The 16354-nt window shown below is 43.2% G+C and overlaps 1 protein-coding gene across 1 annotated transcript; it reads right to left on the bottom strand.

The window, feature by feature from the left end:
- Positions 1–900: 900 nt before the first annotated feature.
- Positions 901–2908, bottom strand: LOC311148714 (E3 ubiquitin/ISG15 ligase TRIM25-like; the record flags this gene model as incomplete). The annotated part of the gene is made up of 2 exons (XM_084185693.1): positions 2290–2908; positions 901–909 (listed from the first exon to the last, which is right to left on the bottom strand). The coding sequence occupies exons 1-2, from the start codon at positions 2869–2871 to the stop codon at positions 901–903; spliced, it is 591 nt and encodes a 196-aa protein (XP_084041819.1). The 5' UTR covers positions 2872–2908.
- Between the last annotated feature and the right edge of the window lie 13446 nt (positions 2909–16354).

Genomic DNA, 16354 nt, shown 5'->3' with positions numbered 1-16354 from the left:
ACCCTGCTCTACTCTCCTCCCTCCTGGTACCACCACCACTTGACCCTGCTCTACTCTCCTCCTTCCTGGTACCACCACCACTTGACCCTGCTCTACTCTCCTCCTTCCTGGTACCACCACCACTTGACCCTGCTCTACTCTCCTCCCTCCTGGTACCACCACCACTTGACCCTGCTCTACTCTCCTCCCTCCTGGTACCACCACCACTTGACCCTGCTCTACTCTCCTCCTTCCTGGTACCACCACCACTTGACCCTGCTCTACTCTCCTCCTTCCTGGTACCACCACCACTTGACCCTGCTCTACTCTCCTCCCTCCTGGTACCACCACCACTTGACCCTGCTCTACTCTCCTCCCAGCCTCTGCCCCCTGAGTCCTAGTAGGCTGGACAACAGAACAAGTCAAAATTCACTGAAGGCTGTAAAACGGCCAAAGAACATTGGCTGAGCTGAAACACTATCCTGAGGCCAAAGCAAATGAATTGAAGCGAACCATCACTGAGCCTCTTCTGACTGGAATGATCCTTAGAATTCAATTTTCCCTAAATGGCCCCAAAAAATGTCTACATTTTTATTTCACCACTATAATCTGTTCTTAGGACGAAACAGAAAAAAAATAAGTAATAAATAACAACTGGTGTAGAAAGTAAACATCCACACCTCGATGGTGCCAAGTGTGCTTATGTCTGCATTACCAGGAAGTAGGATTTTTTTTTAAACTTCTGACTATTTCTGGTCTAGCAATCGATGACAGCAGAGTACACTGCCCAACCTGATGTCATTAGAAAGAGGAGATTATCCTGATTAAAATGGAGTCTGACTTGAAATATACCATTGTGAGTTATTTTGTGAAATAAAGAGACATACCTATAATTCCCCGAAAGGAAACAATGGGACGACCTCAGAGTTCCTGGAGTACATGTTGTTTTTGGGACGTTTTAACCACCAGCAATACGCTGCCCAAACTTACATCATTAGAAATAATAGGTTATCTTGATTAAAATGATGTAGAACTTCAAACCATTAAAATGAATACATATATTTGACATAATTGGTGAAATAGACAGACATGTCCCTATTTCCCAAAACAATGGCAGTCTGAAAGTTCTAAGAGCAGTCTTTTATTTAACCAGCTGACCATTTATCTACGACCATTTGCCTTTTTGTGGATTGTTTACATTTAGTTTACATTTACATGTGAGTCATTTAGCAGACGCTGTTAATCTAGCGAATTAAGGTGGCTGGTTCGAATCCCCGAGCCGACTAGGTGAGAAATCTGTACCCTTGTACATCGACAGATTTAGGCACTTAACCCTAATCGTTCTGGATAAGAGCGTCTGCTAAATGACTCACATGTAAATGTAAACTAGGCCTCTGTGAAAGCGTGGCAATAACTTATTAACTTTACATTATTCACAGACAGACTCCTCTGAAGGCAGCCAGGCAGCACACTCCTGAAAACGAACTGCTCAGCAAAGCAAAGGCTCTTTTGAGAGCTACCAGATTTATATAAAAAAAGCTCATTTTCAGTGTGTGTCCAGTGTCTGTTTATATGTTAAGGGGGTGTTACTTTTGCAGATAATGTCACCCATCTAAATATATATATTATTTTTTATATAATTAACTAAATGTATGGTGTTTTTGGTTTATGTCAGTTTCATTGTTTGTTATGCTATGAATTGTTATTTTATGGTTGTAAGTGATCAAATGAACTAGAACATTTTATATTTAGCAATTTTGAGTAATTACTACTTTAGTAAGGATACACTTAGTAAGGATATACACTTTATTCAGTACTACTGCAGTTGCTAAATAATTCCAATAGATGGCAGCATAAAACCACAAATGACATTTCAGAAGATTAGTTTAGTTCTCTCCCTTGATACACCACCACAAACTCCAGCCTGAGCTTTTTACTGTCCCTTTCCACACTGCTAACACAAGAGGAAGGACTGAAAAAACATTACTGTGAAGTAATATAATGATGATTCATGTTTATTATTACCTGTTTTTATGCTCATGTTTTAAAACTATACCTCATTACTATAACGATTATCAATAAGCGCGAACATTAATTCAGTCACCTCTGGTCGAAGAAAATGTATTTTTCTAGTACATTCATTGTCAAATTCATCAACCAGCACAGAGCCACTCTGCCTTCTCGAACAAGTAGTAGATCGTAGTGGATCGATTTCATTTGAATGATCTCATATTCAAACAGCCTTAGTTCCTACTGTATCTTTAATGATTTGTTTATCAGACAGTCACCAACAAGTAGTTCTGGTCTTACCTGTTTCTCAGTCCTCTCTGCTGCAGCTGACACTGTATCATGGCCTTTATGTTCATCCATTGTACACAGATAACAGATACACTGATGATCGGTACGACAGTAAACCTCCAGCAGTTTGTCATGATGAGAGCAGATCTTCTCCTGTAGTTGTGCGGTGGCTTTGACCAGCTTGTGCTTCTTGAAAGCAGGAGATTCATAGTGAGGTTGGAGGTGAGTCTCACAGTAAGATGCCAGACACACCAGACAGGACATGAGGGCTTTCTGCTTTCTGGTCCCAGTGCAGAAGTCACACGCCACATCTCCAGGTCCAGCATAGCACAGAGCAGGAGGGGGAACAGCCTGGAGTCCTGTCTTCTTCAGTTTCTCCACCACTTCAGCCAACACAGTGCTCCTGTTCAGAACAGGCCTTGGGTTAAAGGTCTGTCTGCACTGTGGACAGCTGTAGACACCTTTCAGATCATCCTGATCCCAGCTTTCTTTAATACAGCCCATACAGTAGCTGTGTCCACAGGCAGTAGTCACCGGATCCTTCAGTAGATCCAGACAGATAGAGCAACAGAACAGTTCCTGATTCTCTGCCATTTTGATGCTCTCTCCCGTAGGTTAAGCAATGGCAGTGTCAAAGATAACTTTCTGTTCAGTGTCAAAGATGACTTTCTGTTTCATGGAACTCTACACCAGAGGACAGGGAGGGGCTTCCTACTTGACTGTGTACTCTGTATGTAGAGGGGGTGTGGTTTCTTTGATAAGGAAGTGTGACAGAGTGTTGGATAGTAGCCAGAGATGTTCAGTATTTCTCTTACATCTATTTGAAATACGTATTTTAATGACTTCTGAGTATTTTGTCATTTGATTCACACTGGGCTGAACTAAACTTTTCAAAATACTAAATACTTTTCTATACCATTTTTTTAATTGTGATTCACATTTTGCATTAATTGAAAGTCGCTCTGGATAATAGTGTCTGCTAAATGATTACAATGTAAATGTAAATGCAAAAATTAATAATTGCAATCACTGAAAAACTCAATTTAAAGGGATTCTTCCGGATTTAGGCAATTAAGCCCTTTATCTATTTCCCCAGAGTCAGATGAACTCATGGACACCATTTTAATGTCTCTGCATCCTGTATGAAGGAAGTTTGTAGTAGTTTTGGGAGCCAATGCCAACTAGCGTTAGCGCAATGACTGGAAGTCTATGGCATGCTAGCAGTTACTATAGACTTCATAGCGCTAATGCTAGTTAGAAACTTCCTTCAAACTGTAGAGACAAATAAATGGTTCCATTCATTCATTGATTTTTAGAACATTTTCAGGTCATTGTTTGTTTTCAGTGGAAAGTCCAAATACATTATTTTTCAGATGTTGGGGGTAAAACTGGCAAATCTATAATGTTTATTTATGCTCCATAAAGTTGTCCTATAATCTGTTGTTACCCTGACCTCTCCCACAGATTCCATCAGGTTACTACATTCAGACCATGAACTCTAACCTGCACCTGAACAGCTTCCTCCTGCCCATCGGTGCCATGAACGTCATCAGCATCCTACCTCTGCTGCTGCTGGCCCCTCTCATGGAGTGTGTCACCTCCTGCTACCTGTCCATGGAGAAAACACCCTTCTCCCACGCCAGAGTCATCAGTAAGCACACACACACACACAAACACACACAGAGAAAGACACACACACACACACACACACACACACACACACACACACACACACACACACACACACACACACACACACCTACTGGTGTACCTGCCCCCTACTGGTGTATTAGAGACAGACAAGAGACGTTTGAACCAAATGAATGCTTCTTTCTCTTCCCAGCCTTCCTCTCTTCTCTGTTCCAGGCTCTGTGATCTCCTTCCACCTGACACCCAGTCATATCAGAGGCATCTCCCTGCACTTCCTCCCCCTGTGGATATACTGCTACATAGATGACTGGAAATAGCTGATTCATTGTGTCAATCAATTCAATAACAGAGCAATTCCAATGTCATGATTTTGACTTTTATATTGAAAGATCACATTGATTCAGTAATTGATTCAGAATACAGAATTGTTTGGATTCATACATGTACATGGGTGATTTAAATATTCTCATCTGATCATAAATGGATCAACAATGATCCCAGTTTCTGATTTGACTGGTTTGCCAGTACTACAGTTTACATCAAGAGAAAAAGAGACACATTTACAGAGGATTGCAACAGCCAAGAGGTGATCAGGTAGACAGTAAAAGTCTGAAGCCTGAGTGTCAGTCTGTATGTGCTATCATGCCATCTGTTTAGCAAGACCACTAACAGATCTGGGACCAGGCTTTTATTTTTATTTTTACAATAACGTTAAAAAAGGGGAATTGAACCAGATCATAGGCCTACTGGAAGACTGTTAATAACCCAGAAGCTCTCCATCAACATGTCTGAAATGGTTGAAATCATCTGTACCTACTGGTAATTATTGAGATATGATTTTGTACCAATCCCAAACCCAGGATAGAGAGGCTGAGTGAATGTGGTCTGGACTCTGTGGAGGAGGGTCATTGTGTCAGAGACGCTGTAGAAGGACAGAGTTCCTGCCCTGTGGTCCTGGTTCACTCCTACTCTGGAGGAGCAGGGGACAGATATTTCTGTTTTATTACCATTGGGCCAAACCCTACAATGGGGGGCGATAGCACTCCAAAGTCCAGGACTGACTGTTACCTAGAAATGTAGACTCTGGGACCTTTCCTTTCCTGATGATCCCTCTATATGACACTACTATTTCAACCCATCCACCGCTCCACTCTACCTCCCAGTAGCAGACTCCAGACAGGCCCTCTCTACACAGCAGCTGTCTCCAGTAGTCAGGATAGGGCTGAGCTTTATCAGTGGCTGTCACCTTCCTGTTTACCTCAGACAGGCTGAGTTCTGGATGAGCTGTATTCAGATCCAATGTCAGCTGGAGGACGTCTGACTGATGAACAACAAAACCCAATAAGTAAAAGAAAGAACATGTATGTTGTCTTTGAGAGGGTGTTTGAATATCACTTACAGAGGGACAACTCTTCTTTGGTCTTCAGCTAAGGAGACATTTCGAATTCTGTCACTATTAAAAAATGCAACTTCATATCACATGAATCAAGGCAGTTGAGTTACCTGGAGGAAATGGATGTGATCCTCTGTGTGCGAGAGCTGCTCCAGCTCAGTGCTTCTCTTCCTCAGCTCAGCTATCTCCTGCTCCAGTTGCTCCAGGAGTCCTTTAACCCGTCTCACTGCAGTCTTCTCCTGGCCTCTAATCAACCTTTTCACCTCAGTGAGTATTCTCTCAATGGACCCGATCAGTTCAGTAAAGATTGTCTCATACTTACTAACTTCTGCCTGTACAGAGCACTGATAACTCACAGAGAGAGAGGAGGGGGTCAATTTCCACTGTTACTGGATTCCAGACAACCTGTTCCCCAGTGTTGTCTTGGTACTATTTTCACAAGTGTGTGGTAAAATTTCACAACTCTTAGAAAAAAAAACTCATCACAGATCGTCAAAAAGGCTGTTACTTTTTTCTTCAAAACTTGAAGCACATTTTCAATTGACTAAGTACAAAACACAAAACCACACAGTAACATTTTCACCAAACCTAATCAGTGTTTCATCTAGAAATACCTTTCATATAACGTAAATGCCTTTCACAATGCAATGCTCACAATACTTTTCATATGATTCTCTTCTCATTTGTTTAAATACATTTAACCATCACTTAATCTAACTGCGCTTAATGGTTAATCACTTAACCGTTTGGTAAAACTATAGATTTTAAACTGGTTTGTCTACTATATAAGGATTTTGAGAACTACAGAAATAAAATGTGTTTGTAAAGTATAAACATCTAGATAACATGTATGATACATGATAACCATACATAATGATTGTGTCACACCCTGGTTCTGGGACTCATTATGTTGAGCCAGGGTGTGTGCAGTCTATGTGTTTATGTTCCTTGTTCTGTCAGTATAGCAGAGGACTTCACGTATCGTTCTTGTTTTGTTGTTTTGTTCTAGACTTTGAATTATTAAAGTCATGTTCGCTCAACGCGCTGCGCTTTGGTCTACTCATTTGGAAGACGATCGTGACAGAAAAACCCACCACCAAAGGACCAAGCGGCGTGTCAAGCGGCAACAGGACCAACTTACACAGGATTCATGGACATGGGAGGAGATACTGGATGGAAAGGGTCCTTGGGCACAACCGGGAGAATATCGCCGCCCTCGTGAAGAGCTGGAGGCAGCTCAAGCCGAGAGGAGGCAATATGAGGAGGCAGCACGGAGGCAAGGCTGGAAGCCCGTGAGCACTAGCCAAAAATTTCTTGGGGGGGGCCTTAAAGGGAGTGTGGCGAAGTCAGGTAGGAGACCTGCGCCTACTCCCTGTACTTACCGTGGAGAGCGAGAGTACGGGCAGACACCGTGTTACGCAGTAGAGCGCATGGTGTCTCCTGTACGCGTGCATAGCCCGGTTCGGTACATTCCAGCTCCACGTATCGGCCGGGCTAGATTGAGCGTTGAGCCGGATGTCATGAAGCCGGCCCAACGCATCAGGCCACCAGTGCGTCTCCTCGGGCCGGCTTACATGGCACCAGCCTTACGCATGGTGTCCCCGGTTCGCCTACATAGCCCGGTGCGGGTTATTCCTCCTTCCCGTACTGGTCGGGCGACGGGGAGTATACAACCAGGTAAGGTTGGGCAGGCTCAGTGCTCAAGGGAGCCAGCACGCCTGCACGGTCCGGTATTTCCGGCGCCACCTCCCCGCTCCAGCCCAGTACCACCAGTGCCTACACCACGCACCAAGCCTCCTGTGTGTCCCCAGAGTCCTGTGCGTCCTGTTGCTACTCCCCGCACTAGCCCTGAGATGCGTGTCCTCAGCCCGGGACCACCAGTTCCGGCACCACGCACCAGGCCTATAGTGCGTCTCGGCCGGCCAGAGTCTGCCGTCTGCCCAACGGTGCATGAACTGCCCGTCTGGACTGAGCCTGCTACGCCGCCCGTCTGCCATGAGCCTTCAGAGCCGTCCGCCAGACCGGAGCCGCTAAAGCCTTCCGCCAGACAGGAGCCGCTAGAGCCTTCCGCCAGACAGGATCAGCCAGAGCCTTCCGCCAGACAGGATCAGCTAGAGCCTTCCGCCGGACAGGATCAGCCAGAGCCTTCCGCCAGACAGGATCAGCCAGAGCCTTCCGCCAGCCATGAGCAGCCAGATCCGTCAGCCAGCCATGAGCAGCCAGATCCGTCAGCCAGCCATGAGCAGCCAGATCCTTCAGCCAGCCATGAGCAGCCAGATCCGTCAGCCAGCCAGGAGCAGCCAGATCCGTCAGCCAGCCATGAGCAGCCAGATCCGTCAGCCAGCCATGAGCCGTCCATCCAGGATCCGCCAGAGCCGTCCAGCCAGGATCCGCCAGAGCCGTCCAGCCAGGATCCGCTAGAGCCGTCCAGCCAGGATCCGCAAGCCAGCCAGGATCCGCCAGAGCCAGCCAGCCAGGATCCGCCATTCAGTCCGGTGCTGCCCCTTAGTCCGGTGCTGCCCCTTAGCCTGGTGCTGCCCCTTAGTCCGGTGCTGCCCCTTAGCCCGGTGCTGCCCCTTAGTCCGGTGCTGCCCTTTATCCTGGTGCTGCCCCTTAGTCCGGTGCTGGCCCTTAATCTAGTGGGGTTAAGGTGGAGGGTGGTCATTTGGAGGAGGCTACGTAAGCGGGTAGTGACTATGGTGGGGTGGTGGTCTAGGCCGGAGCCAGAACCGCCACCGAGGAGGTATGCCCGCCCAGCCCTCCCCTGTCTGGGGGTTTTGAGGCGCGGTCGCAGTCCGCGCCTTTAGGGGGGGGTACTGTCACACCCTGGTTCTGGGACTCATTATGTTGAGCCAGGGTGTGTGCAGTCTATGTGTTTATGTTCCTTGTTCTGTCAGTATAGCAGAGGACTTCACGTATCGTTCTTGTTTTGTTGTTTTGTTCTAGACTTTGAATTATTAAAGTCATGTTCGCTCAACGCGCTGCGCTTTGGTCTACTCATTTGGAAGACGATCGTGACAGATTGCTCATTATTGCTAATTGATTCCACATAGTGGGAACCACAATTGGTCACCATATAAAAGGATGTTTATGAACATTTCTTTCAACATGGAGCAGGATAGACAGCAAGAGAGAGGAAGAAATCAAAGAGCTCGTGGACAAGGGGCCAATCAGAGAGGAGGGCATGGGCCCCATTAAAGAGGTCAGAGAGGTCAGAGAGGTGGACATCAGAGAGGGAGACAGACGGCAGGGAACTCTTTTGTCTAATGAAGTCAGGGCCATCGTCGTTGACCATGTGGTAAACAGAGACCTTACCATGGCAGAGGCTGACAGATTAGTTCACCCCAATCTGAAAAGATCAACTGTCAATAAGATCATGAGAACATTTTCTCCAAGAAAACCGGTAAGTCTGAAGGATATGCACTATGCTTTCCCATTACATTTACAATAAATTACATGTTGTAATGCATGTAAATTCACATAACTTGTTCCAGTATTCTTCCAGTATGATCTATTTACAGTATACTATGTTCTACCCTCAGAATTGACCCCATGGTGGTGGTCGTGTGCTGACCGACCAGCAGGAGTGGGCAGTGGTGGAAATGGTGAGGGCCAGGAATGACATACGTCTGTCTGAAATAAAGCAGGCCATTGAGGAGAATGATGACACCTTTGCCAATGTGGCATCCATCAGCCTACCAACAATCACCCGCCTTTTGAAGAGGCACCAGGTATCTATGAAACACATTTACCTGGAGCCTTCTGAGAGAAACAACTGTGGGCCGAGTATGTTCAGGTACAGCACTATATACTGTATTACTGTTACTATTAATGAACATGCTACTTCACAATATCATAATGGAACTATACTGTAAAAATAACTAACCAAAATATATTTTTAGAGGGTGATGGTGCTTGATGCTGCTGTGAACCATCACTAGTATATCTTTGTTGATGAAGCGGGCTTCAACCTGGCCAAAACTTGGCGCCGTGGGCGGAACCTCATCTGCCAACGGGCGTCCGTCCAAGTGCCTGGACAACGTGGGGGAAACATTTCCAAGTGCAGCAGCTATCTCTAAAGATGGTGTGGTAGGACGTAGACCATTACTTGGATCCTACCACGCTGCACACCTCATTGTGTTTCTCAATGATATTGAGCAGGCCTGTCAAGGTGAAGGGGTCACCTATGTCATTGTGTGGGACAATGTCAGGTTCCACCATTCAGAGGTGGTTCAGGCACGGTTTCAGGTCCCTCCCTGATTCGTGACCCTATACCAGCCCCGGTACTCTCCTTCCTCAACCTTATTAAATTATTTTTTTCATCATGGAGGTGGAAGGTGTACGATCGCCATCCCCATGAGCGTGCCACCCTCCTTCTGGCCATGGATGAGGCATGTGATGACATCAATGCAGACCAATATCAAGCTTTGATTCAACATGCCGAAAGGTTTCTCCAGCGGTGCATGAACAATGAGGACATTTACTGATGTAGATGAGAATTTATGGCCAAATGCTCTAGACAGGCTTGATGCTAATTAATGCGTGCTAAACATTATTTTATTTTCATTCATGTAATGTTTCATTTAATGTCTTACATCTAATTACAGACAGTACTATATGTCGCAATTATATCAGAAAAATAACATTTTTTCCCCATGAATGACTGTAGAGGATGTCATCATTGATCACACCTTTGATTACACATTGGATAGATATCATGGAAATGATACATTGTCAATTTTGTTGGATAATGTAAGTGTATTGCCTAATGTAATCTGTAACTTACAGTACTGTAGAATATTACTTTCAGCACTTCTAAGGGTTATTTGAAACAATTATCTTGCAGTGATTGCTATTGGATTAACTGGTAGTTAATGATATATTTTCAATTGAGTAGTTTTAAGTTGTTTTGGTGATTAAACCAATGCTCTCATTACATTTATATTTTGAATCAATGGTTGTGTGGTGAGAGATGTTTCCAATCCAAATGAATGCACAATGACAGGTTTTGAATGAAAGACTGGCTGCCTTACAAGCGTGACCAGCTTGGGGTTTTATACTAAGAGTTGTGAAAATGTACCACCTGCTTGTGAAAATAGTACCAAAGTGATTAAAACAAAACCGTAATAGGATTTTTTGGGGCGGGGATGAATTGTTAATTGATTTTCAATAAGGAACACTGAGGGAAAACAACAGAAGAAAAAGGGGGGACGCAACCACTACAGTGAGGGAAAAAAGTATTTGATCCCCTCTCAAATCAGAAGGATTTCTGGCTCCCAGGTGTCTTTTATACAGGTAACGAGCTGAGATTAGGAGCACACTCTTAAAGGGAGTGCTCCTAATCTCAGCTTGTTACCTGTATAAAAGACACCTGTCCACAGAAGCAAACAATCAATCAGATTCCAAACTCTCCACCATGGCCAAGACCAAAGAGCTCTCCAAGGATGTCAGGGACAAGATTGTAGACCTACACAAGGCTGGAATGGGCTACAAGACCATCGCCAAGCAGCTTGGTGAGAAGGTGACAACAGTTGGTGCGAATTTTCGCAAATGGAAGAAACACAAAAGAACTGTCAATCTCCCTCGGCCTGGGGCTCCATGCAAGATCTCACCTCGTGGAGTTGCAATGATCATGAGAACGGTGAGGAATCAGCCCAGAACTACACGGGAGGATCTTGTCAATGATCTCAAGGCAGCTGGGACCATAGTCACCAAGAAAACTATTGGTAACACACTACGCTGTGAAGGATTGAAATCCTGCAGCGCCCGCAAGGTCCCCCTGCTCAAGAAAGCACATATACATGCCCGTCTGAAGTTTGCCAATGAACATCTGAATGATTCAGAGGAGAACTGGGTGAAAGTGTTGTGGTCATATGAGACCAAAATGGAGCTCTTTGGCATCAACTCAACTCGCCGTGTTTGGAGGAGGAATGCTGCCTATGACCCCAAGAACACCATCCCCACCTTCAAACATGGAGGTGGAAACATTATGCTTTGGGGGTGTTTTTCTGCTAAGGGGACAGGACAACTTCACCGCATCAAAGGGACGATGGACGGGGCCATGTACCGTCAAATCTTGGGTGAGAACCTCCTTCCCTCAACCAGGGCATTGAAAATGGGTCGTGGATGGGTATTCCAGCATGACAATGACCCAAAACACACGGCCAAGGCAACAAAGGAGTGGCTCAAGAAGAACCACATTAAGGTCCTGGAGTGGCCTAGCCAGTCTCCAGACCTTAATCCCATAGAAAATCTGTGGAGGGAGCTGAAGGTTTGAGTTGCCAAACGTCAGCCTCGAAACCTTAATGACTTGGAGAAGATCTGTAAAGAGGAGTGGGACAAAATCCCTCCTGAGATGTGTGCAAACCTGGAGGCCAACTACAAGAAACGTCTGACCTCTGTGATTGCCAACAAGGGTTTTGCCACCAAGTACTAAGTCATGTTTTGCAGAGGGGTCAAATACTTATTTCCCTCATTAAAATGCAAATCAATGTATAACATTTTTGAAATGCAGTTTTCTGGATTTTTTTTTGTGGTTATTCTGTCTCTCACTGTTCAAATAAACCTACCATTAAAATTATAGACTGATTATTTCTTTGTCAGTTTGCAAACGTACAAAATCAGCAGGGGATCAAATACTTTTTTCCCTCACTGTAACATTACAGAATGATATTCTAATGAGGCAACCACTAACATTACAGTATGATATTCTAATGAGGCAACCACTAACATTACAGTATGATATTCTAATGAGGCAACCACTAACATTACAGTATGATATTCTAATGATGTAACCACTAACATTACAGTATGATATTCTAATGAGGCAACCACTAACATTACAGTATGATGTGGTAATGAGGCAACCACTAACATTACAGTATGATGTGGTAATGAGGCAACCACTAACATTACAGTATGATATTCTAACGAGGCAACCACTAACAATACGATATTCTGATGAGTCAACCACTAACATTACAGTATGATATTCTAATGAGGCAACCACTAACATTACAGTATGATATTCTAATGAGGCAACCACTAACATTACAGTATGATATTCTAATGAGGCAACCACTAACATTACAGTATAATATTCTAACGAGGCAACCACTAACATTACATTATGATATTCTAATGAGGCAACCACTAACATTACAGTATGATATTCTAATGAGGCAACCACTAACATTACAGTATGATATTCTAATGAGGCAACCACTAACATTACAGTATAATATTCTAATGAGGCAACCCCTAACATTACAGTATGATATTCTAATGAGGCAACCACTAACATTACAGTATGATATTCTAATATACTAATGAGGCAACCACTAACATTACAGTATGATTTTCTAATATTCTAACGAGGCAACCACTAACATTACATTATGATATTCTAATGAGGCAACCAATAACATTACAGTATGATATTCTAATATTCTAATGAGGCAACCACTAACATTACAGTATGATTTTCTAATGCGGCAACCACTAACATTACAGTATGATTTTCTAATATTCTAACGAGGCAACCACTAACATTACATTATGATATTCTAATGAGGCAACCACTAACATTACAGTATGATATTCTAATATTCTAATGAGGCAACCACTAACATTACAGTATGATATTCTAATGAGGCAACCACTAACATTACAGTATGATATTCTAATGAGGCAACCACTAACATTACAGTATGATTTTCTAATATTCTAACGAGGCAACCACTAACATTACATTATGATATTCTAATGAGGCAACCAATAACATTACAGTATGATATTCTAATATTCTAATGAGGCAACCACTAACATTACAGTAAGATTTTCTAATATTCTAATGAGGCAACCATTAACATTACATTATGATATTCTAATGCGGCAACCACTAACATTACAGTATGATTTTCTAATATTCTAACGAAGCAACACTAACATTACATTATGATAGTCTAATGAGGCAACCACTAACATTACAGTATGATATTCTAATATTCTAATGAGGCAACCACTAACATTACAGTATGATATTCTAATGAGGCAACCACTAACATTACAGTATGATATTCTAATGAGGCAACCACTAACATTACAGTATGGTTTTCTAATATTCTAACGAGGCAACCACTAACATTACAATATGATATTCTAATGAGGCAACCAATAACATTACAGTATGATATTCTAATATTCTAATGAGGCAACTTCTAACATTACATTATGATATTCTAATATTCTAATGAGGCAACCACTAACATTACATTATGATATTCTGATGCGGCAACCACTAACATTACAGTATGATTTTCTAATATTCTAACGAGGCAACCACTAACATTACATTATGATATTCTAATGAGGCAACCACTAACATTGCAGTATGATATTCTAATATTGGAATGAGGCAACATCTAACATTACAGTATGATAGTCTAATATTCTAATGCCAGTGAGCAAATCTCCAATAATGGAGGATGTCCTGGGTAAACCCCAGGATGTAGACCACAGTTATCTGGCTGCTGTGGTGATGGTAGTAATACTGGAGGATGTCCTGGGTAAACCCCAGGATGTAGACCACAGTTATCTAGCTGCTGTGGTGATGGTAGTAATACTGGAATATGTCCTGGGTAAACCCAAGGATGTAGACCACAGTTATCTAGCTGCTGTGGTGATGGTAGTAATACTGGAGGATGTCCTGGGTAAACCCCAGGATGTAGACCACAGCATATAGAGTTAGTATTTTGTCAGGCCTTATCTATTCAGATGCATTCACTGAGTATATAAGCTGTAATTTCAATCAAATTGAGATGTATAAAGTCACACATGATACAGCAGCTATGCATCAGCACACTGAACCCTCAACCTCTGACCCCTGATTGAGAGAAGAACCCAACAGTCTGCCTCCAGTTTGACCATCATCTCCTCCAGTCTGACAACAGGAACTTCCTACCACAACCAATCATCACAACCTCTGAAAGAAAAACACGCCCCTCACACAAACTCAGACCCGTCAGAGCAAGAACTGAACGATGTCCAAGATCATCCATCCCCTACATGACTCAATTACTGAACGATGTCAAAGATCATCCATCCCCTACATGACTCAATTACTGAACGATGTCAAAGATCATCCATCCCCTACATGACTCAATTACTGAACGATGTCAAAGATCATCCATCCCCTACATGACTCAATTACTGAACGATGTCAAAGATCATTGTATTATATTATATGATAATATATTATATCCATAGGCTACACTCAGTATAGTGTTAATGATGACTTTCAGCTAATTATCTTCAGTTTGGTGCCTAGTGAATACGACTCAGGTCACTATGGAAACATCAATGTAAATTCACCTTAGGTTTTTACTCCTCACTTTCCCTTTCAGGTCTATAGGGTTTTGTTCCCCCCTGCTGGAGACTGGAGCACAAGGCAGTCCCTGGCTTTCTTTGGGCAGCTGGAGGATGAGGCCCTCCTCACCTGTTGTGACGGGTCCACAAATATCCCCTGGTGAAGGCAGGGTCCTATCTCATCCAACGCTTCAATGACTCTTATGGGAGGCAGTGAGCATTTCCCATGTTAAGCTATGGAATTAATTGTACAGCATTGGATTGGTGTTAGCATGGGGTAGAGGGAGTTTACATAAACCAGTCATTTCCTATTAAATCCATGAAGGGAAGTGGACAAGTTCAAACTTAGAAAGGAGATAATAGTTACACACCCCATGTGACCTGATAACTACAGGAATGGAACCATATTGAGGTTGGCTGCTTTCTATACGGTTTGATGGGAGAGAGAGAGAGAGGAGAGAGAGAGAGAGAGAGAGAGAGAGAGAGAGAGAGAGAGAGAGAGAGAGAGAGAGAGAGAGAGAGAGAGAGAGAGAGAGAGAGAGAGAGAGAGAGAGAGAGAGAGAGAGAGAGGACATCAGGTAAAGTTCTGGAGATGAGGGAATATGTGTGCAGAAAGAAACCCTACAGTATGGTTAACCACAGTTAGGCCCAGTATGGACTATCAATACAAGTGACCATTTAGAATGTAACCCAGTTCAATGGGTCTTAACAGAACTGGGGGATGTCAGCCATGAAGTTGTCTAAACACAACTGGAATATAATTTGTTTGTGATTCATTGTTAATGGGTTTTCCATTAGGAACAGAGTGGGAAAACCTAACACAACAACACACATAACACACAACCAATAAAAACACAAAGGGGGAGGAAACCACTAAAGTCATTACCATATTGTCATTTTCTAATGACAGGGAGAAAACATGTAAAATCTAGAAGACTACTTTAGATCTGGTCAGAAGAAGCCTAGTGCACTATGCAGGGAACAGGGAGAGATTTGGGACAGAGACAGTAACTCCTGGATGGAAATCTTCATTCTAATGACAGTGAGCAAATCTCCAATCTCCACCCTATTCCCTATGTAGTGCACTACTTTAGATCTGGTCAGAAGTAGCCTAGTGCACTACGTAGGGAACATGGTGTCATTTGGGCCAGAGTCAGTAACTCCCCTGGGTATGAATTCTCTCTCTATCTTATCTGTCTTCTATATTATGTTCTCCTCTCCTCCTCTCTTCTCTCCTCTATTCACTCTATTCTATCATCCACACCAAATGCCAGCTTCAACACAATCCATTTACAAGTTAAAGACACACCTTGGAATAAATAGCAAAGGAAAACTACTACTAGATGTATTTTTTATTTCCCATCACCATGAATCATATTTAATAACTGAACAGTAGCAGACCTAACTTCATCTGTTCCTTACTCTGGGTAGTGGATTAAAAAGACCATCAATCTCCAATGATATTAAAGTACAATTCTGAACATTACTGATATACTGAGTGGCAAGTCAAGATATCTGCTGTATTTATTTTTTGGTTAATAGCACCACCTGCTGGACAGGTTTAATGTTGCTTGACTGAGCAGTATGGGAGAAAAAAAGATGCCAAACTTAGGGCCGGTTTCCCGGACATCTCCATTGAACGTGCTTTTTAGTCTAGGACTAGGCTTC

The sequence above is a fragment of the Coregonus lavaretus genome (genome assembly GCF_964263955.1).
Source record: "Coregonus lavaretus genome assembly, chromosome: 21".
In the NCBI taxonomy this organism is placed as follows: domain Eukaryota; kingdom Metazoa; phylum Chordata; class Actinopteri; order Salmoniformes; family Salmonidae; genus Coregonus; species Coregonus lavaretus.
This window is presented reverse-complemented; position numbering and strand designations above follow the sequence as displayed.